The 27,659-nt window shown below is 39.7% G+C and overlaps 1 protein-coding gene across 1 annotated transcript; it reads left to right on the top strand.

Moving 5' to 3' along the window:
- LOC114155245 (protein crumbs homolog 1-like) lies at window positions 1-27,057 on the top strand. The gene is made up of 13 exons (XM_028035038.1): window positions 1-211; window positions 7,500-8,195; window positions 8,845-9,040; window positions 10,766-10,905; window positions 12,001-12,186; window positions 12,268-12,381; window positions 16,210-17,163; window positions 18,041-18,579; window positions 18,969-19,134; window positions 19,300-20,161; window positions 20,885-20,989; window positions 21,391-21,517; window positions 22,723-27,057. Exons 1-13 carry the CDS (start codon window positions 142-144, stop codon window positions 22,942-22,944), a joined length of 4,377 nt encoding a protein of 1,458 aa, XP_027890839.1. The 5' UTR covers window positions 1-141; the 3' UTR covers window positions 22,945-27,057.
- The last annotated feature ends 602 nt before the right edge of the window (window positions 27,058-27,659 follow it).

The raw sequence follows: 27,659 nt of genomic DNA, 5'->3' as shown, positions 1-27,659 counted from the left end.
GCCTCCTACTCAGTGTCAGTGGTCCAGCATGGAGCGGCTGCTGTTGTCTGTCTGCAGCTAACCTGAAGCAGCCTGGATGGAGAACCGGTGGCCTTTCATCATCCACCTGCACTGACTGGAGACACCAGCAGCCTGGTCACCATGGAGCCTGGCAGAGTTTGGTCCAGATATCAGAGGACGGTGCTGCTCACAATGATGATGTTCAAGCTGGGTACGTGGTTGTTTCAGCCGTTCATCACATCAGATTCGGGTTTAAAGGTGAAGATTGGAGTTTGTTTAACCTGCAGTGTCTTTGTGTGTTTGGCACAACTTTTCTGTGAGATCGTAGCATTTTCTAGTTTGACAACTAAAAGACTTATTTAGTTTCTTCCAGTCAAGAAAGTTGTCTGTTTTTATTTTGTTTTGTCATCTTTTTGAAAGGTTTCTGTGAAATAAAAAAATAATAATTTTCTTTTCAACATCTATAAATATTCTCCTGTCAAAAAGATTTAACATCCTTTGACTTTTCCTACTAACTTTATGGTTTATGTTGATCTGCAGCATGTGCTGACCCACAGCGTGTGTGTGGGTGTGTATGTGTGTGTGTGTGTAGGGGGGTGGTCAGTCAACCCCAGCAGCTTTATGAAACCCACTCAAGCCATTTTTCCCGTGACCTTCGTTTGAGGCGTCTGAGGCTCGTTTGAATGGTGGCTCGCCGAACGCACTGATTGGATCCGGGTGGCATTGTTAGGGGTCACCATGGCAACGTGTTAGGCGTCCAGCTGCACTGCTGCACAGTTTTTTTTTGTCTTGGCTCTGAAAAGAGGGGTCAATGGACGTTAAGGAGCATGGAGGGAGCCGTGGGGCTGAGCTGGTTTTTTAAAGGAAAAGGCAGGGCTTTGGTGGGGAGATGAGAAAAATAAAATACGACGCATAAAATAAGCTGAAAAAGTTGATTAAATTCAGAGTGATTAGCCTTCACAAATTCCAACTTAAAGAACAACAGCAACCTCAAAGATGGAAGAAACACATATTACTGTAATTTCTGTCATTTTCTGCCTGTCAACATGGAACTGTGACTAATTCTGAGGGAATTTGGCCTGATGGGAGCAGGATGATCCAAATGCTAAACTGCAGTGCTTTGTAAAGAAAGAAACACTGAAGGGGAAGAACTTTTATAAACTCTCCAGAAAACACTTCTAAAAGCTCCGAAGTTCCTTGAAGTGAAACAGCGACAGTTGGTTTCTAAAGTTCCATAAACAAGACCCATATTCTGCCTCCAAAATGAAACACAAGGCTTCCACACCAGACAAAAGGATGTACGTCTCAGACTCTGACTGGGTCCAAAAGGAATTAGGAATTTTTTTTCTGTATAAAACAAAGCAGCCACCTGCTGTGGAGCCTCCAGAGGACAAAGCTGGGCCTGGTGGAGCTGCCAGTCTCATGTTGTGATTCAATAAAATTCCTCTGAGCTTAACGTGCGTTATCCTGGGGCTCCCCTGTCTCTGGGAGGAACAGCGCTGATTCTTCTTCTAGACGTAGCGTGCCACTTTCACCTGCACATAAATCAGTTCAGTTCAGTTTGCTTCACTTGATTCAAACCCAGTTAATTCATTTCAATTAAATGTTACAGTAGTACCTTTAAAATGAAGTGATGTCAGAGGACTGAACATAAAATCATCAGGTCCAACTCAAACCAGTTCATTCCATCAGTTCAGGCCGTCTGTTCTGGAAACTGGATTCTTCATGTTTTGGTGTTTCAGTCAAAGTGAGATGGATCCCATCTCTGCTCATCAGATCCCATTTCTTTTTCTGAAACATCCTTCAGTAATCTATAAAGTCTACATGGTTTGTGGAAGATGATGGGGCCTGACTGGTCAGGTTGTGAAGGTGTAGAAAGTGATATAGTTTACAAAAGATTTTGTGTATTTGTTGTTTTGATCCATTTCCTGTGAGCCTCAGTCAGAAGCTCAGGGAGAATTATTGGAGTTACGTAGTTTTTTGCTCGGATGGAGGAATGTTCTGTGTAACAGAGAATCTCCTCGTGTATTTTATAGTTTTTCATAAACTAAAGTGAATATTAAATATCTGCAGGTTTTTGGTATAAGACATGGGATGAATTAACTTTTATTTTTAGCTGGTATTTCCAATATGAAACAATAGAATCTATTAGTGAAATAAAATAAACACTACAGACTTTTCTCCTTCCAGAGGCATTAAAGCCGGCGTGTTCCGTTTCTAACTGATCAGACATGTTTGTACTGCTGCTGTTAAAGCTTTATTCAATACTTGGAGTTTTTTTTCTTTTAATATTGGACATTTATTAAAACATAAAAAAAATACTTTTTGCCCAGTGGGTAGAAGCCACGACTTTAAAAGTGAATTTGTTTGTTGCTCCTTCCCACAGCAGGGGGGTTTAATGTTTTAGGTCAAACTCAGTTGCCCCTCCCTCCCCTTTCTCCCAACACACACACACCTCTTAAAAGATATGCAGAGACCTCTGGTGAGCGTCATCCTGACATCCTACCTGCTAACAGTCGGCGGCTCTGCTTAGTGTTACAGCTGGTTTGAGACGCTGGTACCAGTCAGTGCCAGGTTTGAACTCCGTCAGGCTACAGCCGTGATCTATGAAGTGCTTTGGGATGGGACGGGTGGGTGGGTGTAGGAGGGGCCATTATCATGTCACTGGAATGTGTGAGGAGTTGATTGAGCTTGGATGACGGGGCGAGGAGTGAGGAAAGCCTTGCTGCTTTTAAGAACCCTTCAGCGGTGGTCATGAGATTAGGCGGCCATGATTTGACTTACAGCATCTTTGCTAGAAAGAATCATCTGGGCTTTGTCTGGTATGAAGGAGACAGAAGAAGACAACAATGCAGAAAGAAATCTAAAATAAATCTGATCTCAGAGCGAGGTTAAAAGGAGAGATGATTTCTTCTGATTGTTTTTGCTGCCTTTGCTTTCCATCCTCACAAGACATTGGATCTTATTTCATTGGTCAAATTTATTTGCCTTAAGCAGAAAGATGCCTCTTCCTTAAAACATCTCCTCGTGTGCCTAGATGATATTTAAGTATGGTTGACCTTGAACATTTTACAATTTAACAAAAACAAAACAGAGGTGATGGTGTTTGGACCCTGCTCTGTTGACTTTGGAGTATTAATGGTAGATTTTAAAACTGTTATTAGTGATCTTGGTTTTAAGGTGCATAATGATTTTCAAACATTAACTGTCACTGCCAAAACATGTACATGTCAGACATAGATTGTGTGAGGACACTGGGGTCAATGGGGTGCTGTTTATAAAATGACACAGTAAAAACATTAACAGTAATATGTCTGGTTAGTATAAAAAAACCTGTTATTTTTTCAAAGTCTTCAGTCAGATGGCCATAAATAAATACAGGGAGAAACGATTGTTTCCTGGAGGTGCAGGCTCTGTTGAAGTTTTCAATTTTACATAATGGCTGACATTTCCCCATGACCTATGAAATGCACCAGTTTGAAGTTATGAAGCACCATCCTGCACTGCAAAGAGAAAAGAGCTGATCTGAATGAGGCGGCTGTTAATGTTCATTCAATACTTGGTAGAGTGGCCAACATGGACTGAACAGCGTCATTAAGTTCCTCTGCTAAAACTACAGGAAGAAAACAGTGCAGAAAATCAACATCATCAGTCACAACTTCTCCTTCTGTTTGCTGATTGGCCAGGCGGGAGAAATCCGAGACAGAGCAGTGAAAGTAGATTAGAATTGAGCAGAGTGGTGTAGGACGATGATGACCAGGCAAATCTCCACCTTCCAGCAGGACAAAGAGCTTGAACATACACTCAGAGATACGATGGACTGGTTTAGAGCAAAGCATGTGTACGTGTTAGAATGGGCCAGTCGAAGTCCACACTTAGAATCTATGGTAATACCTAGACCAACATTGATAGATACTCACTCTCCAATCTAATGAAGGTTGTGAGTAGGCTGAGTTAGCAAAAAAAAAGGCTTTGGTGTAAATATGTAAAGCTGGTAGAATCATCCCACAAACAAACATTCAGGGGCCTGGATACATGTGTACATCACCCTGTTTAAAATTTATTTGCAAAATACTTTTTTTTTTTTCATACATTCAAGTTTATGCTTGCATTTTGACAAAAGGTGAGATAGTTCAAAACATATGAACATAGTTGCAGGATCTTGCGGTGAACTATACGTAAAATTTATCCTTCCTGAATGATCTGAATGTCAAACATTTATAACATTCAGATCTATTCTAATCATTTCAGGGTAGAATTTATTTAGGTAACTAAAATCAAGTCTGTTGTTTCAGGGTAACTCTGGCCAAACATGAACTGTGTCCTAACAAGCTTGTATGTTCTTAAAGTGTAGGTGATATAGTGAACACTGAACCTCCTGGGCTTTATGGGGTATGAAAAGCAGGGAGGAGAAGTGAGACAGTGATGTGAGAAGGAAGGTTTGGTGTTAGGTGGAAGTGATAGGAGATGCCAGTGAAAGGAAGTGGAGGTGTTAAAGTGCATACAGTGGAGAATAAGAGATGCAGGTGTTAGATAGAAGACATAAATGCATTGTTACTGCTGTTGATGATGTTGTTGTTTGCAGAAAAGCTGGGTGTCTCCCACGTAATTGGGAAGCTTTTATCCACCCCACCAACAGTACAGTGGTAAAAAAATCAATTGTCTTGTTAGTTGGCAGGAGGAGAAGGTGTCAGGAATGACCTGCCTGACATATAAGTGCCTTATCTCTGTAGGTTGGCCTTTAAATCCAGAAAATTATAAAAGTAGAATGGTTTGAAGAAAGAATGTACTTAAAGATTTACTTTGCTTTTACCACAAGGGTAAAAATGGCTGACTGGGTAAGTTGAGATTCTTCTCTCTAAATTAGACTTGTTCAGCTTATTTCCTTCACACACATACTGTATGAGCTTGAGTCACATCCTACTTCATAGGATTCAACATGATGTCAACCCACTCTTTGCACTATGACAGCTTCAGCTGTTCTAGGAAAACTTTCCACAGGTTTTGGAGTATGTTTATGGGGAAATTTATTATTTTATTAAATTATTTAAAGATAATGATGTTGGACAAGATTGCATGGTTCACAGTCTCACTTCAGTTCAATCCAAAGGTGTTGTATTAGATTTAGGACAGAGACTTTGTGCAGGAAAGGTTCTTCCATATCTGTATGCCTGTGACTTTGTGCATTGGTTCTCAGTTATGTTGGTACAGGAAGGGACCGTCCAAAAACTGTTCCTACATATGGGGATTAGATTTCCCACAATGTATTGACATTATACAAAAATAAGAATTCACTTTACTGGCACTAAGGGACTGAAACCAACTCTGTCTGACTGCAACAATCCCTCAATGCAGTCAGGCAAGCGTTGTTCTCCTGGCAACAGTCAAATCCAGACGTGTCTACTGAATTGCCAGACAGATTTCCATGACTCCTTGCTCCAAAGTTTACATCTCTAGTACTCTATAATCCAATGGGAGTGTCCTTTACACCGCTCCAGCCAATGGCCAAAGCAGGCCATTTGCTGCTTTGGACTTGGACTTAGTCTTTGGACTTGGTGTTAAAAGTCTTGGATGCAGCTGCTCAGCCTTGGATACAAATTCCTTGAAGCTCTCTATATAAAATTGATTCCCTTACATGAAGCTTGGAGGTCTCTTGCTACTGACTTTGCATGCTCCTCAGCATCTGCTGACTCTCTTTGTGATAGCGTCATATTTTAGCGTAATACTGTACACCACTTCCCACCTGAGTCTCTGTTGTCTCCAGTCTCTTTCTTGCTGCAACTGAGGACATTTCATGACTGCACTTATTGAACAGGTGGCATCCTATCATGGTCCAGGGCTGAAATTACTGCAAGTGATCGAATCTTTTACAAATGTTATTAGAAACAGCCAGCACAGCTTGATGCTGGATTTTACACACCTTCAACCATGGAAATGACTTTATCACCTGAATTGACTGATCTGGAGGGACGACTGAATACCTCTGTCATAACAGTTTAAATCGTAAGCTCTGCTCTGTGTGTGACTGTCATTATCTTCTACTGTCTTACATTAAATGAAGTGGGTAAAACTTTCATTGTTGACACAGACACTATAATAGGTTTACCTTTAACACCATCTGCTCTACACATAAGTCTTCAGAAAAGAGCTGCCGGTAATTCTTCATCAGAAGATTGGTTTCTAAGCCTCTCCAAGTGTTACAACAGTAAGCAGACTATTGTATTAGCATGAGTAAAATATTAGAACATAAGGACCTATAGTAGGGCTGACAAATATTTGTAAAATTATCTAGAATTTCATTGATAAACACTGAAAACTCTAACATGTCAGAAATGTTAGATTTTTATTTCTCATAAAGCCCAAAGGAAAGTGATCTGATGTTATCCAAGTGGCAGAAATCCAGAATCAATAGGCCTACATTTTAAATCATCATATGACCATAAAATTATAAATATTTGACAAAATGTAAACGGTGGAGTTTTCTTTATTCAACTAGATTATGTAATTGGAGATGATTAAGACCATTGTTACTGTTAAACGTAACTAAAAAAGATACTTTTGTGATGAAGGGCATATCTTTTTCATGTCTTAACTTCCTCCCATAGTTCAGATTTCTAAACAAAACACCTGAGCAAGTCTGTTCTGTAAGCTAAAGAGTCTGAGGTTGGTTTAGCATAAGGGCTTCCAGATACTCCTTCATGGCACTTAGCAGGAAATGCTCACGTGGACGTTGAGGTTTTTGTTTTCAATCTCAGAAAACTGCAAAAGTTCATGGATGCCAGAAGAAATGCAACAAATACCAGAGTTTTTGTTAACAGCATCAATATATGAATCTCAGAAGATTCAAATTTTATACAATACTTTATTTAATTCACTTATTCAGTTGGAAAACTAAGTCAAACATTCTACAGATTCATTATACATACTTATTATTCCAAACATTTGTTGCATTACTGTAGATGATCAAGGCTCACACTGGTGATAGAAAATCTCATTTTTAATCTTATTTCATCTTGATTTGACTGAAGTTTATTTCTTTATTTCATTTTAATTTGATCTAAATAAGGACTGATAGTTTTTGTGTATATGAATGATTTTCTTTAATATTTGTCAATGTTTGCCCGCTGGGGGAAACCCTGCTCTATGTGTAACAAATTCTTACACTATTTTATTAACTAAATAATGAAAGATTGTAACTTGTAACTTCTTGAATTGAAAGCATAGTTTGCTGTCATATGTTAGGTTAAAACTGTCGAAACATCTTCCAGGTGCAGGCATCCCATACGTTCTACCAGGAGTTGTTTTATGAAGCGTATCAGCAAACCACCCAGTTATTTATTTAGAAAGCTGATAAAGGTAATTTGTTAAGGGACCAACAATCTCACAAAGGCACTTAGATAATCACTTGAACTTTTTACGTTTTAGTTGATTATTATTCATACAATGTATAGATTGTAAGTTTTGAGTTATTTATTTTCTTTGTCTTTTCCCCATTTTAGGATTATTGTGCACAGCAGCAGCAGACAGGTGTTTATCCTCTCCTTGCAACAATGGTGCAACATGTATCGACCACAGGGGTGAATATGTGTGTCTGTGCACCAAAGGACCAGTCTGGTTCATGGGTAAAAACTGCGACGAACGCTACGATCCCTGTATTTTTGCACCTTGCAGCAACTGTACCAGTGAACTTGGGACGGATCGGTTCACCTGCCAGTGCCCAGATGGCTTCACAGGGAACAGATGTGATCAGGGTGTAGATGAATGCCAGAGTGACCCCTGCAGTGGTGTTAAGTCCAACTGTGTGGACAATGTCAATGGGTATTCATGCTACTGTCCTCTTGGTCTGGGAGGTGACGACTGCCAGGAGAGCGTGGGCACTTGCACAGAGGAAACATGTCAGAATGGTGCTACTTGCCTGGACGTCCCTGACCAGGGCCCTCAGTGCCGATGTGCTGCTGGATTCCAGGGGAATAACTGTGAGGAGAATATTGACGAGTGCTGGTCTGACCCCTGCCAAAACGGAGCCATCTGTAAAGACGGAGTTGACGGCTATCAGTGTTTCTGTGTGCCTGGATTTCAGGGCTATCATTGTGACCTCGACATAAATGAATGTGCCTCACAACCCTGTCAGAACAATGGCACATGTCTGGATTTGGTGGATCACTACATGTGTGTCTGCACTCCAGGTTTTAAAGGTAATGTAGTCATTTAGTGATGCGATAGATACACGAAATGTTTCATAAACTCGTGTGTGATATTCAGTTTTTGCTTTTCATTAGTGCTGTCAATGTCTTAACATCTATCTGTTGATCTATGGTATCTTGTAAAAATTATATTATATTCTCGTGAAACTACACACTACCTATATTGATGCAATATAGGTAGTGTGTAGTTTGTATAACAGTGTACATTTGCTGAGCACTCAAAATAACTCAACACACAGTCTCTGCATCTCTAATGCAGCATCACTCATGAAGTCCCACAACATGATATTCCCACAAGATAGTAATAAAAATAAGATTATTACTATCTTCTATGACATAGAGAAAGAATGAAAACAGACAAAACAGAGGTATCTGTTCTGAACTTGATAACATAAAGTTTGGATTGGAGTTGTTTTCATAAGACATTTATAGCAGCTATAAAACCACATTTAACTTGTATGTAATTCGCCAAAGAATGAAAATGTGTTCACTTTGCAGGAGAACACACATTTTATCTGTGATAGATACTTGTTGTACCATCATTAGTTTGTCAATCCTGTTGTTATCATGGCTTTAGTGCTTCACATATTCTTGGATTATGAAGCATGATGTTTGTTTCATTCTCTCTGGTATTCTGCAGGCATCAACTGTGAGGAGGAGATCGATGAGTGTGAGTCTCTTCCCTGTCAGAACGGTGCCACCTGTCAAGACCATGTTGCTTTGTACTCGTGTGAGTGCATGGCAGGTTTCCAGGGCCAGGATTGCGAGGTCAACATTGATGAATGTGCCAGCATGCCTTGTCTGAACAGGGGCAAGTGCAATGATAGGGTCAACAGGTAAGATTACAAAAAGCCATACTTTTAAGCTTCAACTCATGACATTTTGTTCTCAGACTTTCTCCAACCTTAACTGTGACTAGACCTTTTGCTTGAGCAAAAACTCAATAATCACCTGATAAATTAAAAGGATCTGGAACTTTTGGTTTGCCACTGAAAGCACTGGTTTATACAGCAAATGCCAAGTGGGTGCACTTTATCAAGTCCAGAAAAGCTCAAAGTGCTTCATACTACAGTCATTCACCCATTCACACTCACATTCACACACTGCTGGTGGCAAGCTACAATAGTAGCCACAGCTCCCCTGGGGCAGTCTGGCAGAGGTGAGGCTGCCATGCACTGGTGCCACTGGGCCCTCTGACCACCAACCAGTAGGCAAGGCGGGTGGAGTGGGGATCAAACCAGCAACCCGCCAAATGCAGGGTGAACTCACATAGGAGAACATCAACATGCAACCATCTGAATGCAGTATGACTACTCTATTCACTAAGTCACAGCTGAGCTGTCCCAATGTGTGACAGACAGCTGATATCAGCACAGACACAAAGTAATGTGTCTGTGCTGGACTGTGAAGTAGTTGAAGATCTGATTAAAACAAAGGGTTGGCAACCAAAGATTGGTGTTTGAATCAGGCATCATAATGAGAAGCCGTGTCAGAGTCACATCCTGCAGCATGTCTGTCTCAGGCAGCAGGGCAGACTGAAAAGTTGACAGTGGATAAGAATTAATCCACTTATTGTTACACATCTTGATGAGTCATTGGACAGCTTCCAAAAACCTGGCATGTTAGAAACACAGATTGAATACGTAGGAAGGATTTAATAAATACTATGCTAGTTTTAACTGGAATCCAGTGTGTGTAACCAACTCAGCCTTTGGCTGCATTCTGCACTTTTCCTTTTTTTCTCTCTAAATTTTTCACTCCTCCCTGTCCCCCTTTTTTTAGTATTGTGGCTAATTTTAATCTCTCCTCTTCTTCCTTTCTTTTCTTTTTCAAATTGAGAGGTGCTGCTTGTATCTGCCATTAGTGTGCAAAGTATCAGACTGACTCAGTCTGACGTTTCAACCTGTGGGTAGTAATGCTCTATTTTATGAGGTTTAAAAAAAAAAAACACACACACTATCTGACCACTGGCCAGGGAAAACCGGGTCACTGTAAATGGATGCCACAAGTTTTCCAACTTTTACCAGTAAAGGATTTAAAAAATAATGTGTTTTTTAACTTCACTAGGTAAAGACCTAATACAAGTTGTAACGTTAAAAAATATATGGCAAAGAATGCATTCTTTCCCTACTTAATCAGATATAAATGTAATAATCTATTTTGTGAGTTACTGTTTAATCCTGTCCAGCTTTTATTTAGGGGCATCATAATAAAGAGATCAAATACAATGCATGCCCCTCTTTTTAGATTATTTTTAGAAAGCACAAACATGCATGACGTTGTGTTGACCTATCATATAAAACTCAAGGTTCAAGGCACAGTTCACTGCTTAACATAGCATGAAATGTTGGTGCCACCATTTGTTTTTGAGAGTCGCTTTATGCTTCACTTTGAAACATTTTATGCTACATTTGAATTGAATTTGTGTTGAAGCATGCACGGCCTCTGTGGGGTGATGGCTATGAAGAAGCAACGGAGAAGGCTGTTTCTTAAAGAAAAAAACCCTCTTTAAAGTAAAACATGATTATGACCATTCTCCCTGTGTGTGTGTTGGTTCCTAGTTATCAGTGTGACTGTGACGGGACGGGCTTCACCGGGGACCACTGTGAAAACGACATCCTGGAATGTGCATCTGATCCCTGCCAGCATGGAGCCACATGCTCAGAGGGAATCAACCAGTACATGTGCCTCTGCTGGCCAGGTATACTGCAGTTTGACACAAACTAGCCTGAAAATAAACTGCCCACCTCAGTGGAAGGAAACATTCAGACACATGTTGAAAGACGTGATTTAAATATTAAAAGCAGGCACGTTCGCTGCACATGTTGTGTACAGTTTAGGTGGAACGTTAATAAACAATTCCTTTAAAACACAGTATGTCGCCAAAGGTATTCACTCTATTCCACATTGTGCTGTTAGGTGAGTTTTGACAAAGTGAAAGCAATTTTGAATGGAGAGTGTGCGCACGATGCATTGGAATGTTGTGTAAAGCAAGCTGACACTGGATCCAGCTGCAGAGCCTTGTTCTCTAAATCATGTCTGTCTGGAATTGGGAGTTGCCAGGAGAATGACTCGTCTCTGACTGGAATGTGGCAAACATTATGTTTGGTGAAGGAGGGATTATAGTGTGAGGATGATTTTCAGGAGTTAGACTCAGCCCATTCGTTCCACTAAAAGGAACTCTTCAAATTTGGCGTACCAACAAACTTTGGACAATGTTATGGTTCCACATCTTTGAGAACCACTAACTAGGATAGCCTCTGTCTTCATAAAGAGCCTCTATAGCCTCTTTTAAGCTTTGTGTGGGATTAGCTCAGAAGAACTTGAAAGTTCTGACAACACTTTCGGAATTAGAGCAGAAATTGTTAGACAAGCCTTTTCATCCAACATCACTGTCTGGCCTTACAAATACAGTTCTGGAAGAATGATGAGCGATTCCCATAATATAATATATTATATTATATATAAACCCTATAAATTAAAAATGTGAGGTCACTCAAATTCATGTGTGTGAAGACAGACATGCAACACTTTAGCAATATTATGTGTGTATTTTGGACTTAAAATGTGCTATTAATTACAGGGACTTCGTGTACAATTAAAAACTAAGCTAATTTGTCATTTTAATTATTTCATCATAATTTAATCTGCTGAGATTAGTTAGTACTAGGGGAAGGTGTAAGAATTTGGACTAAAAAATATTTACCTACAATTTTCTGCAAATTAAATGTTGCAGATGAATAAAGTATTGATCAGTGCAAAAGAATTCATTACTGTATACAACTTGAATGTTTAGGTTATGAAGGAGAGAACTGCCAGGTGGATATAGATGAGTGTGAACAGCATCCATGTGAAAATGATGGAGAGTGTTTCCAGCGCTCCATTCTCCAGAACTATGGGACGCTTCCTGAACTGACCACAGCCAACTTCAGCTACAACGTAGCAGCTGGCTTCATTTGTCGCTGCCTGCCAGGATTTGCAGGTAAGCTTCAGATCATCTACAAAAACATTCACTTTTCTTTATTCACAGTCTCTGTTTCTGATCAAAGTGTCCCTCAAACAGGAGATAACTGCTCAGTCAATGTGGACGAATGTGAGTCTGCTCCGTGTCATCATGGCGGGAGTTGTCAGGATCAGATCAACTCCTTTCGATGTGTGTGTCCAGAGGGCTTCACGGGTAGGAGAAACCTCTTATCTGCTGTCCTTATCTCACCTCTGAACAGAACATTTATCCTGAGCTGCACTCAGCACATGGCTGTCTGCTTTAACGCAGTCATATATTTATTTTCCAGTATGGGTGGAAGAGCCATATTTGTTTGCACATATGGAAAACAGAAAGTACACCTCTTTTACTTCTGGGGGTTTTATTACTATCTCTTAAAAATGAGGAGGTCCTAATTAGATTATAGTGCATAAAAACAATGCATAATAGATTATACCTTTGTAGATAACACTTTATTTTATGTGGTGTGCATAAGACTGACATGACACTGTCATAAACATGACAGAACATTTGTCGTGAACATGAAGGAGTCTTTATGAATTATCTATGACTGTTGTCATGAAGTGTCACTCGCAAAATTATGACACTTTTAATGCAAAGATGCTTTAAAAGTTGCATTAAAAGAAGGCATTAAAAGTGCCTTCTTATTCACTCCCCGTCAAATGAAGTGATACCCATGTTTAATATGTATTAAGTCAAACAGAAGTCAAAACAACAATGCTGTGTAAAAATCTAAGAACAGCCCTGATTCTATGAGTCTGAGCCACATTGTTGCAAAAATATAATAATTTCAATTCCTTTTATTTGTACAGCACCAATTCGCAACAAATGTAGTCTCAAAGCACTTTACTAAAAAGTCAGTTCAGTCGTACAGACAGATTCAGTCATTTAGGTTCAATCCAATTTGAAACAGTTAGTCCAGTCCAGTATTTATTTATTTTTGTTTATTTAAGTTTCCCCCTTTAGTCTCTACCGTAGTAGAGACTGTACTATGGACAGTCTCCAGATAACTGTTTTTGGACATTTTCTGTCTCATTGTGCCTCGTATCAGTTTTAGAAATATTTTTCTATTTTTGCAAGGCACTCTGAACAGAATATCCCGTTAGTCACCATAGTTCCCAGAAACTTCTCAACCAGTCAATAAAGGGCTAATCCTCTTCCTGCTAATTATTCCTCATGGCTAGTCAACCTATTAATTCCTAATTAGAAGAGATTAGTCACTTTATCACTCAAAACAGAAAGACACAGAACAGCTGATGACCCTAAAATAAGACACACAAATATTGACTCCAGACCAAGGAAGTCAGTTTTCATCCAAAGAATAAAAGGCTGGTTCACCCATATTGTTATGAGTGTGAGATGTGCAGGTCACAACACAGAAGAGAATAGTACTGGTGAGAGAGCATATGTTATAGATAAACATTTGTGCAAACAACAAAGCCAATACATGGAGCCATATGCCAGGAATCCATGTTGGATATTAAGTGGGGGTCTGTTAGGAAACTTGTCAGGGGAGGATTAAAGCAAAGCTGCTTAGGACCCTAATTAAAGTCTGATGAAAACAGGACAATTTAAGCAGCAAAACACGAACCTGTTTAGTTGATTTGTCCTGCAGTTATCAGCCAGGATTTTCTACAAAACGGGGAAGAGCAGAAGGACATTTAAAAGACATTTTATAGTGTTAACTGTAGTTAGGATGCTGGTGTCCTCATGTACCCATTGACTTGCATTTAAGTGTTTTTGGAGCATTTGGGACAGTAAAGGGTTAAAAATATGTGTGGGTCTCATTTTTTACCCTTTTGTCTTGAAAATCCGACTTTTGTTTCTTTCCTGGCCAAAGTCTTCATGGATAACATTTATTTTTATATTTCATTAAATTCAATGATCAATTAAAGAAGACTGAAAATAAAAAACCCTACAAATCTCCAATTTGTCTTTGTTCATATTTTCTAAAGAAGACAGATAAAAACAACTTTGTGTTTCAGATTTAGATTATATTTGGTATCATAATAAGATTCATTGTAAAATATGAATATTTTTTTTTATTGTTCTTAACAAATGCTTTGGTCTTTTACACACATTCTAAAGAATCCTGCAGTGACAAAACTTAAAAGGCTCTACGAGTAGTTGAACATGTTGGCCTAAGTATGTTGTAATTTTCCTATTAACTAAAGAATTGTTATTTGTGATACGTCAAAACTCATAATTCAAAAAATGTATTTTTTTGTTATATTTTTCACCCATGGAGGTCGGTATTGTTTCACCTGCTGGGTGAATGATGAGGTTGTGTCCGTTCTGTACTGGAATCTACAGAGTAAACAGGAAGGCTAATTTTACCTCAGTTGTTGTTTATCATGATGTATTTGACTGGAGTAATTTTAGACAATGCCACACTGAGTCGATGTTGAGTGTAATAAAATAAAATATAGTGAGGTGAGTCTGAAACACTTCCCACATGAAAAAGAAGAGCACAGTGGGAAAGAGCATACATTTATGCCTTCAACATTTCTCTCCAGAATACTTTGAGTAAATTGTGCCACTTTTCAAAGAGATGTAGTTGTAGGATTTCGTTTTTGTCTTTGACTAAAGACCATGAGCCATTTCTCCTGCTAGTGCATTTGTTTTGGTTGTATTTACCCAGAATGCTCTTCTCACTAGTGCACTTCCGGCTTTTGGAGCTGTCTCTCATCAGCTTGGCGTTCACACATACAATGTAACCACGCCAGAGTTCATTTGGTGGGACAACTTCTTACCTCTAACAGATTACAACATGTCCCATTTCCTGTCTATGGAAAAAAGTAAGGATCTTGTCAAATGTAAAAAAAAAGACAATCTGATTTACCGTGAATGTTGCTTGTGAAAACACAGATTATTCACAAAAGCTTTTGAACAATCTTACATATTAAATAGTCTACCAAAACTAATAGAACAACAGTGATTATCCAACATGTCTGAACCTTCTCAGAGATACCCTGTTTGGTCTGCCTCAGTTTGACCCTGGAGCACCTCCTGCTGGTTCTCGCAAAAAAATCTGCTGTTAGTTGCCATCTATGTTAGGAGGAGATGTGGGAGGGACTGCAGCGCTGCATTCCTCGTGTCAATTGACAGGAGCCAGATGGAGGCTTACCTCTGTGCCAGGGCTGAGCTGAAGTCAGGAGAGCGGGAAAGGGAGGGGAGAACCTTTTCAGGGAAGGACAAGGGAGGGTGACAGAGAGAGGAAGAGAAAAGGTGGGCAGGGCAGCCTTGTAATCACTTTTGCCTGACAGTTTGGTGCAAAGCAAAGGAAGTGAGAAAGAGAGGCAGCGGACCTCGTTGTGTCTCCGCTGCCATCCCTAGTGTGAGGAGTGGGTTGGCAGTTGTCCTGGAGGATCATGGAAGGGAGGCGGCTGATGCTGCTGCCACTGCTGTGCTGCTGCTACTGGGCACAATGCTTGATAGGTATGATGGACAGACTTTTTTAAAGCAACAACAATAGAGGAAACTTCTAGTCTTTTTTATTCAGAGGTTGGAGTTTTGGCATTGAAAAGATGAGCTGCAGAGCTCTTTGACTGCAGAGTATTTTAAGGACTACATTAATGCAGGTTGACTGCTACTGCCAGGGCTTAACGCTGAATTTAAAGAGGCAGCTCTCAACAACACCAGTTTGAAAATCCGTAATTAGAGTCCAGACTGTGTCAGTGGGTTTATCTGACAAGTATCTAGTGCAGTATTTCTATGTCCAGCTGATACTTTTATTAAAAAAGACACAGATTTAATTGGATTTCTAATCCTAGTGATGTCTATAATTTCATTTCCTCATGTTCGTATTATTTGGACAACGGATGTCTTACACTAAGCAGAACTGCCTGATTATCTGTATTTGTCGATGGTAACTGACTTCCTAGACACAATATTGTTGATAATTTATAGTTAGACTTGACAGTTTTACCTAAAGACACCCTGTTAATGCTTCTCACTGAGAGTTTTATGAGCAACATTAACCTTAGTGCTTTTTTCATTAAGGTGTTCTCTGCGAGGTTGACATCAATGAGTGTGACAGCAATCCCTGCCAGAATGGCGCCACGTGTGAGGATGCTGCCAACTCCTACAGGTGTTACTGCCCCACGACAGAGCGGGGTCAGGAACCCTGGGGGGGGCGTGACTGTGACGTAAAGCTGCTTGGCTGCCGGCAGCACCAGTGTCAGCATGGGGCGACTTGCATCCCCATATTAAACGTTGCCGGAGATCACAGTTACATTTGCATGTGCTCCCCTGGCTGGGGCGGAGAACGCTGCAACACCCTGACCACCTTCTCCTTCAACATAGAGGGCTATGTTCTCATGCAGCTGCCTGTTTTCAGGAACAAGACGAAACGAGAGGCTGTCAAAAAAATCCAAGCACTCCACATGCAGCTTCGTTTCAGGAGTACTCTACCCAACATGCTGCTGTACTACCGGGGCACCATGGAGCGTTTCCTCTCCCTGGAGCTTGTTGACGGCACTCTGCAGGCTACGCTGAGCTCGGGGAAGGTACTGAAGGTGGTTTACCCCATCCCGGTCAATGATGGAGAATGGCATCAGGTGACTGTAACGATGGATGATGGGTTGGTTCTGACTGTGACAGGACCTAGTTGTAAGGAAGAATGCCAAGTGAGGAATGAAGGTCACAACCATCTGATTTTCCTCCAGCCTAGATTTTTCCAACAGCTCTATATAGGAGGAATTCCTCGGAATTACTCCTCTCACTTATCCAGTGGGAAGGGATTCATTGGCTGTATGGAAGACCTTAAAGTTGACCACATACTGCTGCTACCTCAGGACCTCATCAGGGAGGAAAACAAAGGCTTGGAACTCAGATGTTCCAAAAGGGACTGGTGCTCTGAGGGCGTCTGCTCGGACCGAGGACAGTGTGTGGACATGTGGGTTCGTGCAAACTGTGTGTGTCATCGGCCATATTATGGCAGCCGCTGTGAAAAAGGTAATAGTTCACATATCTACAAAGACTTGTCTTATTAATGAAAATAATGTGCATGGTTTGTTGGATGACTTACCTGTAGCTAGAATAGTGAGTATTTGTTGGAGGTTTGTACACAAAGGCAGATGTACGAACTGAAACATGCATCTGCATGGATCATTTTTCTTTTTCTTAAAGCTTTTCCCAGTCAAATTTAAAGTGATTGGTGCTTTTTACTTCCTAATGACCCAGATGCCTTTGCTGTTCTAAAGTTATACACAGTTTCAGACAGAAATTTACAAACACTCATCATTGCCATTCTGATTTCTTTTATTTAAACAATTTATTTGACTCTTTGTGATTCCTGAGTTGTTGACCATGAACACCAGGATGTTTCATGCTTTCAAATCAAACAATTTTCTGTTTCCACTGTAAAATCTCTCACACTAGAGCCAGTTTTTGAATGGTTACAGCTTTAGGACATGTCTGCCAAATATCCAGTCATAATTCTTTGCAGAATCTTGTTGATGGCTGCAAAAACCATGTGGCTGTGGCATAACCTCCTAAAGGATGTTAACTATTGAGAATGTATATATTTGAACCTCTGTGTATAATTTTGACCTTATATGGGATGGGGAAATCCAGAATATAGTCAAATTCTTGTTTCTTTAAATCATTACAGTTGTATGTTGTGTGATCTTTACATCCTGAAACAAACATTCAAATCCATAACTGAAAACCCAGAATTATGGTGACATTCCTGATCAAAACAACTGAAACTATACAATGCAAAGTGTGGAACCTTTTAGGTGTTTTGCTTGTCCAATTTATATATGTGGTCAGTTTGCCAATATTTTGAAATAATATAGTTGCACTTGTCTTTTTTCCCCTCCCAACTCAGAATACCAGTCATTGACCTTTGGCTATGAGAACACCAGCAGCTACTCTTTTATCAACATTTCAAACAGCCATGGAGAAAACTTCACCATTTCCTTTTTAATGCGATCTCTAAAACACAGCGGCCTGCTCCTGCAGTTCCACCGAGAGGGAAAGTCCTATCTGACGGTCTATCTGAAGGAAAGCACTGTTGCCATCTACAGTCCTCACACAACTCTGCTGTCTGAGGCTAAGCAAGTCACTGATGGAAAGAACCATTTAGTGACCATAAAGATTATCAATGGCCATGTGGTTTTTCCTAAAGCGGGGAACCACCGTGCCTTAGGCAACCTGAGCGTAGAAGCAGGAGATGTGGCATTTGTTGGAGGGCTCCCTGCAGGCAGGAACATGAATGCCTGGGGTGGAAACTTCAAGGGCTGCCTTCAGGACATCCAGCTGGATGACAAACAAATGAGTCCTGGGGATCATCTGGAGGGTTTGGAGCTTTACCAGTTCACCACGGTGAATGTGCTGCCAGGCTGTCACAGTGACGACACATGTAAGGTAAAAGAGAAGCAATGCTGTCCATTTTAAAGACTATCTAAACTCCACAACAAACAGGGGATGAACAACATTGAGATAATATTACTTTATTATATGTTAATTCCTGATTGTTCCCTTCTTTTTATGGTTGAGTACAGATGCAGATACAAACACTGAATCTCCACCTGCTATTATTTAACTTGAAATCTTGTGCTTTGCAAATCGTGTATGGGCCCTTTTGACTCAGTGTGTTACATTTCATTTTACCCCATTGACTGTGGTTGAATGTGATATCCTTTGATCTGAAAGTCACCATTTAATCCCTTACACAGCTTTTACTGAGGTAGGTTCAACAGGTGAGAGATTCTACTGCTGATCATTTAATCCCTCAATCTGTGTTCTGTTCACAGGATAACCCCTGTTTAAATAACGGACAATGTCAGGTCACTTGGAATGACTTCACGTGTGTGTGCCCCAGTAACTTCTCGGGCCGGCTCTGTGAAACCCGCCTGTGGTGCATTGAGAAGCCATGTTTTGAGGGAGCAATCTGTGCGGGTCTAACAGATGGTTACGAATGTGAGAAGCGATATTTTTCTCCTGTTACCTATTAAATCAACCATGTTGTCTTAAAAACACCACATGGCTGATTTTATTAATACATTTATTTGGAACACATTTGCAAAGATCTTTTTCGAAAGAACCTGTGAACTGACTTGCTAGCAACATGTGGTTTTCTTACAGGTTTGACAGAAGCTGTGTTTCAGGACAATTCTCTTCAGTTTGTTGCCAATGGCTCCCTGCTGAACCCTGTGACCAACATCACCATGGCCATACGGACAAGGGATGAAAATGGGATCTTGTTGCGTTCTGAAGGCAGAGAAGAGGTTTTTTGTTTGGGTTTATTAAACTCCAGCCTGCTGGTCAAGCTGGATAGTGGGCCAGGTGAAGAACTGCTGGCCTTCATGAGTGACAGGACCATTGCAGACGGGGCATGGCACCAGATCCAGCTCAGTATGGTCAACCCTCTCTTTCCAGTGTCTCGTTGGCACCTCACAGTGGATGGGCAGAAAGCTGGTGGCAGCTTTGGCGTTGGAGGATATCTCAACTTCATGAATAACAGCAAAGTTTGGCTGGCAGAAAACTACACTGGCTGTTTACGGGAAGTGAGAATAGGTGGCGTCTATCTGCCTCTTCAAAAGGTACCAGATGCCCCTCAGCGAAGCCAGTTCTCCATGATCAGTGGACTTCAGCCAATCATTGGATGTCAAGGTGCACCAGTTTGTGAATCCCAGCCCTGCCTTAACCAGGGACTCTGTCAGGACCAGTTTAACGAGTTTAACTGCAGCTGTAGCCCTGGATGGGAAGGCAACCTGTGTGAGAAGGAGATAAACGAGTGCTCTTCAGCTCCCTGTGTCTATGGTTCCTGTACAGACCTCATGGCAGACTACCAGTGTACATGTGATCCTGGATATGATGGGATCAACTGCCAGAATGAAGTGGATAACTGTCTGGAGTTCAGCTGTGTTAACGGAGGAGTCTGTGAAGAAATTACTGGCACTCATTCATGTTCATGTCCTCCTGGGTACAAAGGCACGCGCTGCCAGTGAGTACACTATTTAATGTAACATTTAGAGATACAGTATCTGCATATTGACTCAGTTAATGGTAAAAAATCCACTATTACATTCTGAATCCTGCATGTAGATGTTGTACTAACCATACAACAGCCACAGGAAAATCAGTTGCTCTACAAATTCTTCATATCTCATTTAATTTTACTTATACAGCTTAAATCAGCATTTATACAATATTTATTTCATGTTTTGGGCTAATACTGGCTTATTGTTATTTTCTCATGTCTGAAATTGAGAAATATGTAAATGATTGTGTGAAAGAAACATGTATACATGCAGCTAAATACTATTAGTTTTCTTGAGCTATAAAATAGAACTATGACACAACATCACACTGCACTTGCTCACTGTCACATTATTAGGTATAGCCCACATCAGGTTAAAGCCACTTTAGCCTGCCGAACTACTATGACTGTCCATCCTTGATTTGTGGATACTATCATACCATCAGGCATTTGGATAGCATGTTAGAACAATTAGCTACTCTGAATCATCCATAAATATGAAGTGTTAGTGTTTATACTATAGAATGGCCATGTTGAACTAGTGATCTATTTATAGCTTGCCAAGTGATTGTAGTTTCCATTATTTTTTGATATTGTCCAACAAATTTGTTGGTGAAGAAAAAATGTGTTTTCATATTTACTAAAGTGTCATTGGAAATAAATTGTGCATTTGTACATTTCTAACAGATGGCGTTTCCCTCCAGTAGCTTGTGATGCAAGCAAGGATTGTCTCAATGGTGGGGTCTGCATAGGAGGCAACTGCACCTGCAAACCTGGATACACTGGCATCAGGTAAGACCTTTATACTATACATATCTAACTGCACACTCACCACTTAGCACAGTGTGTTTCTGATATATGCCAGTTTAAGGAGTGTGTACCACATATTTGATGCATCGTGGGGACAATTTTTCTGACCCATATTACATTGTGGGGTCTATTTTTCTGACACACTGTGGGGACTCACTCCTCCTTGTGGGCCCAAAGCCTGGTCCCCACAAAGGGAAATGCTGTTTTTGGTTAAGCGTTAGGTTTAGCTTCTGGTAAAGCTTAGGCTGTAGTCAGTGGAAAGTCTCCACAAAGATAGCATGCAAATAAAAAAGCGTGTAGGCATGTTGGGGTGTGTGTGGGTGTGTGTGTTAGCCTCCACCCTGTCAGTCAGCATTTTGCAAAAACCTTCTGATGTGTTTCAGGTGCGAGACGGAAATAGATGAATGCGAGTCCAGTCCGTGTCAAAATGGAGCCACCTGTCTGAACCGACTCAACCACTTCCAGTGTGTTTGTGTCCCAGGCTTCAGTGGCAAGCTGTGTGAGAGCAATGTAAGTTGGATGCATTCTGCAAACTGAATAATTTTCATTCATGTTCAGAGACTGAAGTTTAAAATTTTGACATACCCGGCTAAGGATCATGTCTAAAGTTGCTTTGAATAAAGATCTTGCTTAAAGACACAGTACCTCAACCTCCATCAAGTGCAGAGGTATGAAACTCTAACACTGCTTCCTTTTCAAAACAAAGTATTATAAGATGGTTCTATAAACATTAGAAATGAACATTATAACATTATAAATACTTGAAAAGTGTGTGATTGCACATAGCTCCATTTCCAGTTGTGTTCATGGTATAATGTTTGGACAGCACACCTTGAGTCCATCGATCTTTGTTCTGAACCCATTATTTCACCTGTTTGAATAGGTGAATTGTTAATGTGTTCGTAATGTCACTCCACCGTTTGCTTTTGCAGTCATATGCAGTGCTTTGAGAAAATGCCTTTTTAAGTGATGACTGGCTCTTTGACTTTAACTGTTCCACTGGTGCTACTGGTGCCTGAGGTCAAAGTTGACAACCATGATAGCAAACATTATAGGTATACCAAGACATGTTTTCTGCTGAGATGTGGGCTTACCATTGCGATAGAGACTCTCATAGCTGTTATGTAACAGACTGTTATGCTACCTGGCTGGCTAGCTAGTGAGCTTTTCCCTGTGTGGCATTTGGTAGTGTCGTTCTATGCAGCACGTCTAGCTGCAGACAATATTGTGCAAATTGCTGCCTGTTGAAGTGCTACAGTGGTTTTTTCTGCAATGCCACAGCATGGCGGTACATGAGAACAGCTCCTTTATCACCGTGTGTTGAAAGGCCTTTCAGTCAGTGCAGAAGAAGTCTTTACTTCACAATAAACATCTAAAGCCAGATTGTAGTTTAGAAATCCACACAAGCACAAAAACATTAATTGTTAGGGTCATGTCTGATGACACTAAAGTCATGACTAAAGTCATAGTGACTGTAAATAGTCATTATGAACTGTTTACGTTTGGAAGAAAAGCAGGTATCACCTGAACTGGAAAATTAACAATATCTGCTCGGACTGTGTAACAAAGCTATTCTTGCTACTCTGATCGAAACATTGGTTGACTAGGATAAACTTTTACAAACACTTACTTATTAAAACTGCCACCTGCAGATGAAAGTTAGAGCTGAAATCCATTTAACTAGTTCTAAATATTACTCTGTGCTGTTCTTGCAGAAAGGAGAGCATAAGGAAAGAGTTCCCTGGCTGGCAGTCACCATCCCCCTGACCACCCTGTGTGTGCTGTTAGCCATCCTGACTGTGTTTTTCCTGATCATGACAGCAAGGAAGAAGCGGCAGTCGGAGGGTACATACAGCCCCAGCTGTCAGGAGGTGGCCGGTGCCAGGCTGGAAATGGGCAGTGTGCTCAAAGTGCCACCAGAGGAGAGGCTGATCTAAAGCCTTACATTCCCACCTCACTATCTTACATCCAAAGGATGCATATCAAGCCCAGAAAAATATTTAGCAGTATCATACTGCTTTAACAACAAATAAGAGACAGTGGAAGATGTCATAAACTGCCTGGAGTAACTAGTGACACTGGATTCGTCATTAAATGGTTAACAAAGGAAAAACCTTTTTCTGCTGATTGCAACGATGACAAAGAAGAATGAGGAATGTGGCTGTTGAAAGGAAATAAGTTTCTCCATGTATTTTACATAATGTGAAATTTGCACAACAGTCTATTTAACTGACAAGTCCTGGCAGCTTTTTTTGACAAGCAAAATCATTTTAAACTTTTTAACTATTTTCTTGTACCCGGCCAACTCATCCTTCTTTTCTTTTTTTTTCAGATGAGATATTTTGCCTAAAGCTTTGAGGATAAAATCATTCTGTGTGAATGATTTTACAGTGCATGTGGTAGAACTTTGCCTCACAATTGAAATATCTTTCCAAGCCTGAATGGACGTCCGCCCAGGCTTGGAAAGACAAAGTCTTACTGCGGCATGTAGGGATGTCCCAATCATTTAAGAACAGGCGTCAGCCCAGGCCCCATCTGGTTAAAATAACTGGATGGATTTACTGTGTGATGCTCTAACACAGGTTAACAATGTAAAACAAAGTGAAAACCTGGAAATGTAAAGTTATATATGCGTACATCTAAATAACGTGCATTGAAGACACATGCATCTGTCTTCAATAAACTCAGTTCAGTGGAGTGCGTTGCTGCAATGGTTGGCTAACATTAGCATTGTTGGTCACCGTTATCACTCTATAAATTAGCTCAGTGCATTTTGTTGCAGTTTCAGTCAATAGAGATAATTCAGAATACACTTCTCCTGCTTCAGAAACTGCAGACAGGTGTTTCTGTCTACAGCACTGAAACTTTCCTGAACTTAGAACACGAAGAAGATCACATGACACAAAATGGGCAAAAAGCATCAAAAGATATTTAGATTCTAAGCATTAACTCCCCCAAAAATTACACAGAAACCATAATACAGCTTTAAGAGACTGCAGTGATAATCAAAAAAGTTACTATGCAGAATGCAACTAAGGCGAAATGACAGGCAAACAAACACCAGGCACACTGAACATGTGAAAAGGATCCTGAGGCGATACCTGGGATTGGACTGGGACATCGTCAGCTGTATTATTTATTTAGTAAACACTGTAGGGCTCAATAGGCTAACTGTGCTACCTATTATTCTTATTCTACTTACTTTGAGTATTTGTCCTCATTTTTGTGTTTTGGGTTATATGTTCGTCTAAACTGCTCAAGTTGAAGTCACTGAACCTTTTTCTATATTTTCATATTTGAAGTATTTATTTAAAAATGCTGTTGCTGTGGTCAGTGTGTCAGAAAATGCTCCAAAAGGGGATATTAAGTTTAATCAAATTATAGTTGTCTACGTTTGTGTGTTCAACAATTTGATGTGCGAACATTGTTCATGACGACTTCATAATAGGGAAACAACTGGCATGGCCTTGTCCAATATATCTACTGTTGATTAGGCATAAAACACTGTTATTAATTGCAAATAGGCTGCTTATGTAGGAAAAATAATCTGCTTTAATAAAGAATAATTGTTGTGGTGTGGTAATGCCATGACGAACTAAACCACATTACTAAATGGACAGTGGACACTTTGAAGCGTGCCTCTGACAAAACAATCCATTTGAAGAACCAGACAGCCTTCCACTGCATCAGAGGAATGTGATCAGGAAGCTGTTAGAAAACACAGATCTGAGAAAAGGCAGCGGTGTGAGGGATGCAACAGGGCTCAGTCTTAGTTCTAATCTTCCTTACAGTGAACTGGGAAACCTGGGTTTGGAGAACCAGCTAGGAATATGATCAATGTCAAAACATGCTGGACTGCCATACAGACTGAACAAATATTTTATATGGTAATTTTGCACCTTGTCACTTTGAAATCTGACAGATGATTTATGCGTTATTGCTTTCATCCGATCCATAAAAATACAACAACAACAGGTAAGGTGAAGAAAAACAACTTCATAAGTAGCTTGTGGCTTATTAAAAATGCAGCAGCAAGATATCCTGCTTCAGTCACTGGGAGGTTTGTTGAACTTTCATTTTGCAAGGGCTTAAAATTGTAGCCAAACTTTGGCGGGTTAATTGGTTGAAAAATGTGTGAAAAGCTAAACTTTTCTATTAAAAACAGATGAAATGTATTTCCTAATACTGCTGAATTAGGAAATACTTTAGATGTTGAGACCTGGCTTTGATTTGGTCCTGCTCATAGCACTGGTTTGTTTGTTCAAACTGAGGACAAACTGACCGCTGCCTCCACCAGGTCAGATACTGACTACTTTTAATACTTTACATTTCTAAAAAAAGAGAAAAATGTCTCATATTGTTCTCTTTACTTTTTGACAGGCATTGTATTAGTACAAGATGAATTATGTTAGCTACTTGGTAATATTAATGATTCCAACATGCTCCTGTACATCTCTGTACCCAGAAAAACCCCAAAACTTGCTTGCCTTTTCCTTCTGTTCTCTGGTGCTGCTAATTTCTCAAAATCATTCAAAGAGTTGCTTTTGCAATACTGAAAGGTGCTTATCTGACATCAAGTCAGTCTAACACACTACCCTCATCTTATGTCATGGATAATTAGTTTCTGAAGAAGAAGTTCCTTATAAAATGATGGAAAAACAAACGGCAGAATTATGTGTGACAGGATGAAGTAAGAGCAGCACTGTGGCTGGTGAACCCAGGTGTTAACAAAGCAATCTAAAGGCACTGGACTTTGTTTTATCATACAAACGTCTAGTTTTTGAAGTTGTTCATGTAAATGATGTTTTACATGAATTAAATGTGACATAAGACAACTGCATATGGGAGTAGTTTTAGACAGAATGAAGCAAAATGCCAAAAGTCTGGTTAAAAAGAGAAAATGCTGTTGAATCTACAGATGAAAGGATATGTTGCTGTTTTTTTTTACATTTCCTGTTCAATCCGTCTTTTGCAAAAGGGAAGATGGTTGGAATTGAGGCGTTTAATGTATTTTTTATGTCTAGATGATTTCTTGCTACAAAGTAAATACTGTATGTATTCATGTAATATATGTACAGTCAGGCCAAACTGTATTTTGCTGCTGAGTTTTTTTCTCTATCACTCAGTTTCTTTTTAACATTGCTGAGCATCTATAACTCCCATAATCTATGGTTGCATATTAGTTTTTATAGTTGCGGTTTAACTGTGGAAAATCATCAGGAGGTGTTGCATTTTAACCGGATCAGGCAAACAGCAATCAGAAGCCAAAAAGGGAATACAGAGAAACAAACTTCAAATTATTATTAATGTCAAATTTTGAGAGTAATTTGCTATTTATTACTGACATAAATCTGTGTTTGCTTATTTTGCAAAAGTAATTGTTAGGCTAATTTTATCAAGTCAACTGATGTCTACAAATCTCAATCCTGTACTGATGAAATAACAATATAAAATTTGAAAATAGGAAAACATATATGTTCATGGTGCAACACTGATATGTGCCTTGATGTTTTCTGAATCCATGACACTGATGTGTCCCATGATGCTGTATGGATGCTCTGTGTTTAGATTGACTGGCAGACTGAAGCAGACTTAGCACTACTAAGATCTTACAATATTGACAACATGTTATTTTACACTGTTATTCAAAAGGTAAATGCATGTATTTTCAGAATGGTTGTGATTATGCACTGAATCATTTAAACTTGTAATATGCTCAGCTTTGGTAAAAATGAAGTTTCTATGAAACAGTTCCTACTAGTTTCACTTTTATGCAATAGAGGAAATAATAGTTCCCTGAAGCTGTGCAGCCAGAGCCTCCAATTTCACTGATTTTAACTCAGCCTACATGTGTTAATGTTTCTTTGGCTTTGAATTTGTATGTGTTGATCTGATGTCATGCCCAATGTGTTCAAAGATGTCCTTCTGGAAGACAACTCTTCATATGCACTGACTGAACCTGTCTGTGTGAAGATGCATATGCTTAACATTGATAGTTTCTATATATGTTTTATGTTTGTGTAAATAGAGCCATATGGTTGTCAAGCACATACGTGTGTTTTATTTGTGTTTTAACAGTTCAAGTAAAAAAAACAAAAAGTGAATTTAACAAGTATTAATGCTTTTATCTTCTAAAATAGTAAAAATGTCACACTTTTAGTTCAGTCAAACATAACGTGACTTAAGATAAATGTCTTTTGGTCCTTAAAAGGACAGAAAACAAGAATATGGCAAATAACACTTCTGTGCCTTAAGCATTCTGGGAATACACCAAATATAGAGGACAAAGCTATTACTCCACAAGAAAAAGAAAGAGGAATTCAGGACTTGTGGACTTTTGATAATGAATAACATCATGAGAAATGAACATTATCCAGAAATATACATGATCTCAGAATTTCTTCAATTTTGGAGGCAGATTTAGACCGGTATGTTAGCACATGGCGTTTGACAAAGTTCTGTCAGAAGGAATGAGCCAAACCTTCAGGATTTAACTGTGAGAAGCTTGTTGAAGGAGTCAAAATGTGTGACCCAAGTCATACACGTTAGGGGGGAAATTCTACCAAATATTATGGTAACATATGGAAACTTGTTTATTTGAAGAAAGGTAAAGCAATTCTCTTAAAATTGTTGAATTTAACAAATAGCAATG

Source organism: Xiphophorus couchianus, chromosome 12 (assembly GCF_001444195.1).
Source record: "Xiphophorus couchianus chromosome 12, X_couchianus-1.0, whole genome shotgun sequence".
In the NCBI taxonomy this organism is placed as follows: Eukaryota; Metazoa; Chordata; class Actinopteri; order Cyprinodontiformes; family Poeciliidae; genus Xiphophorus; species Xiphophorus couchianus.
This window is presented reverse-complemented; position numbering and strand designations above follow the sequence as displayed.

What these genes read in the sequence shown, in the direction of transcription:
- LOC114155245 (XM_028035038.1), top strand. Translation starts at nt 142, where the DNA reads ATGGAGCCTGGCAGAGTTTGGTCCAGATATCAGAGGACGGTGCTGCTC. An exon ending in ACAGTGACGACACATGTAAG is followed by an intron (nt 18,580 to 18,968) that starts GTAAAAGAGAAG and finishes TTCTGTTCACAG; the next exon opens with GATAACCCCTGTTTAAATAA. An exon ending in CCTGGATACACTGGCATCAG is followed by an intron (nt 20,990 to 21,390) that starts GTAAGACCTTTA and finishes GATGTGTTTCAG; the next exon opens with GTGCGAGACGGAAATAGATG.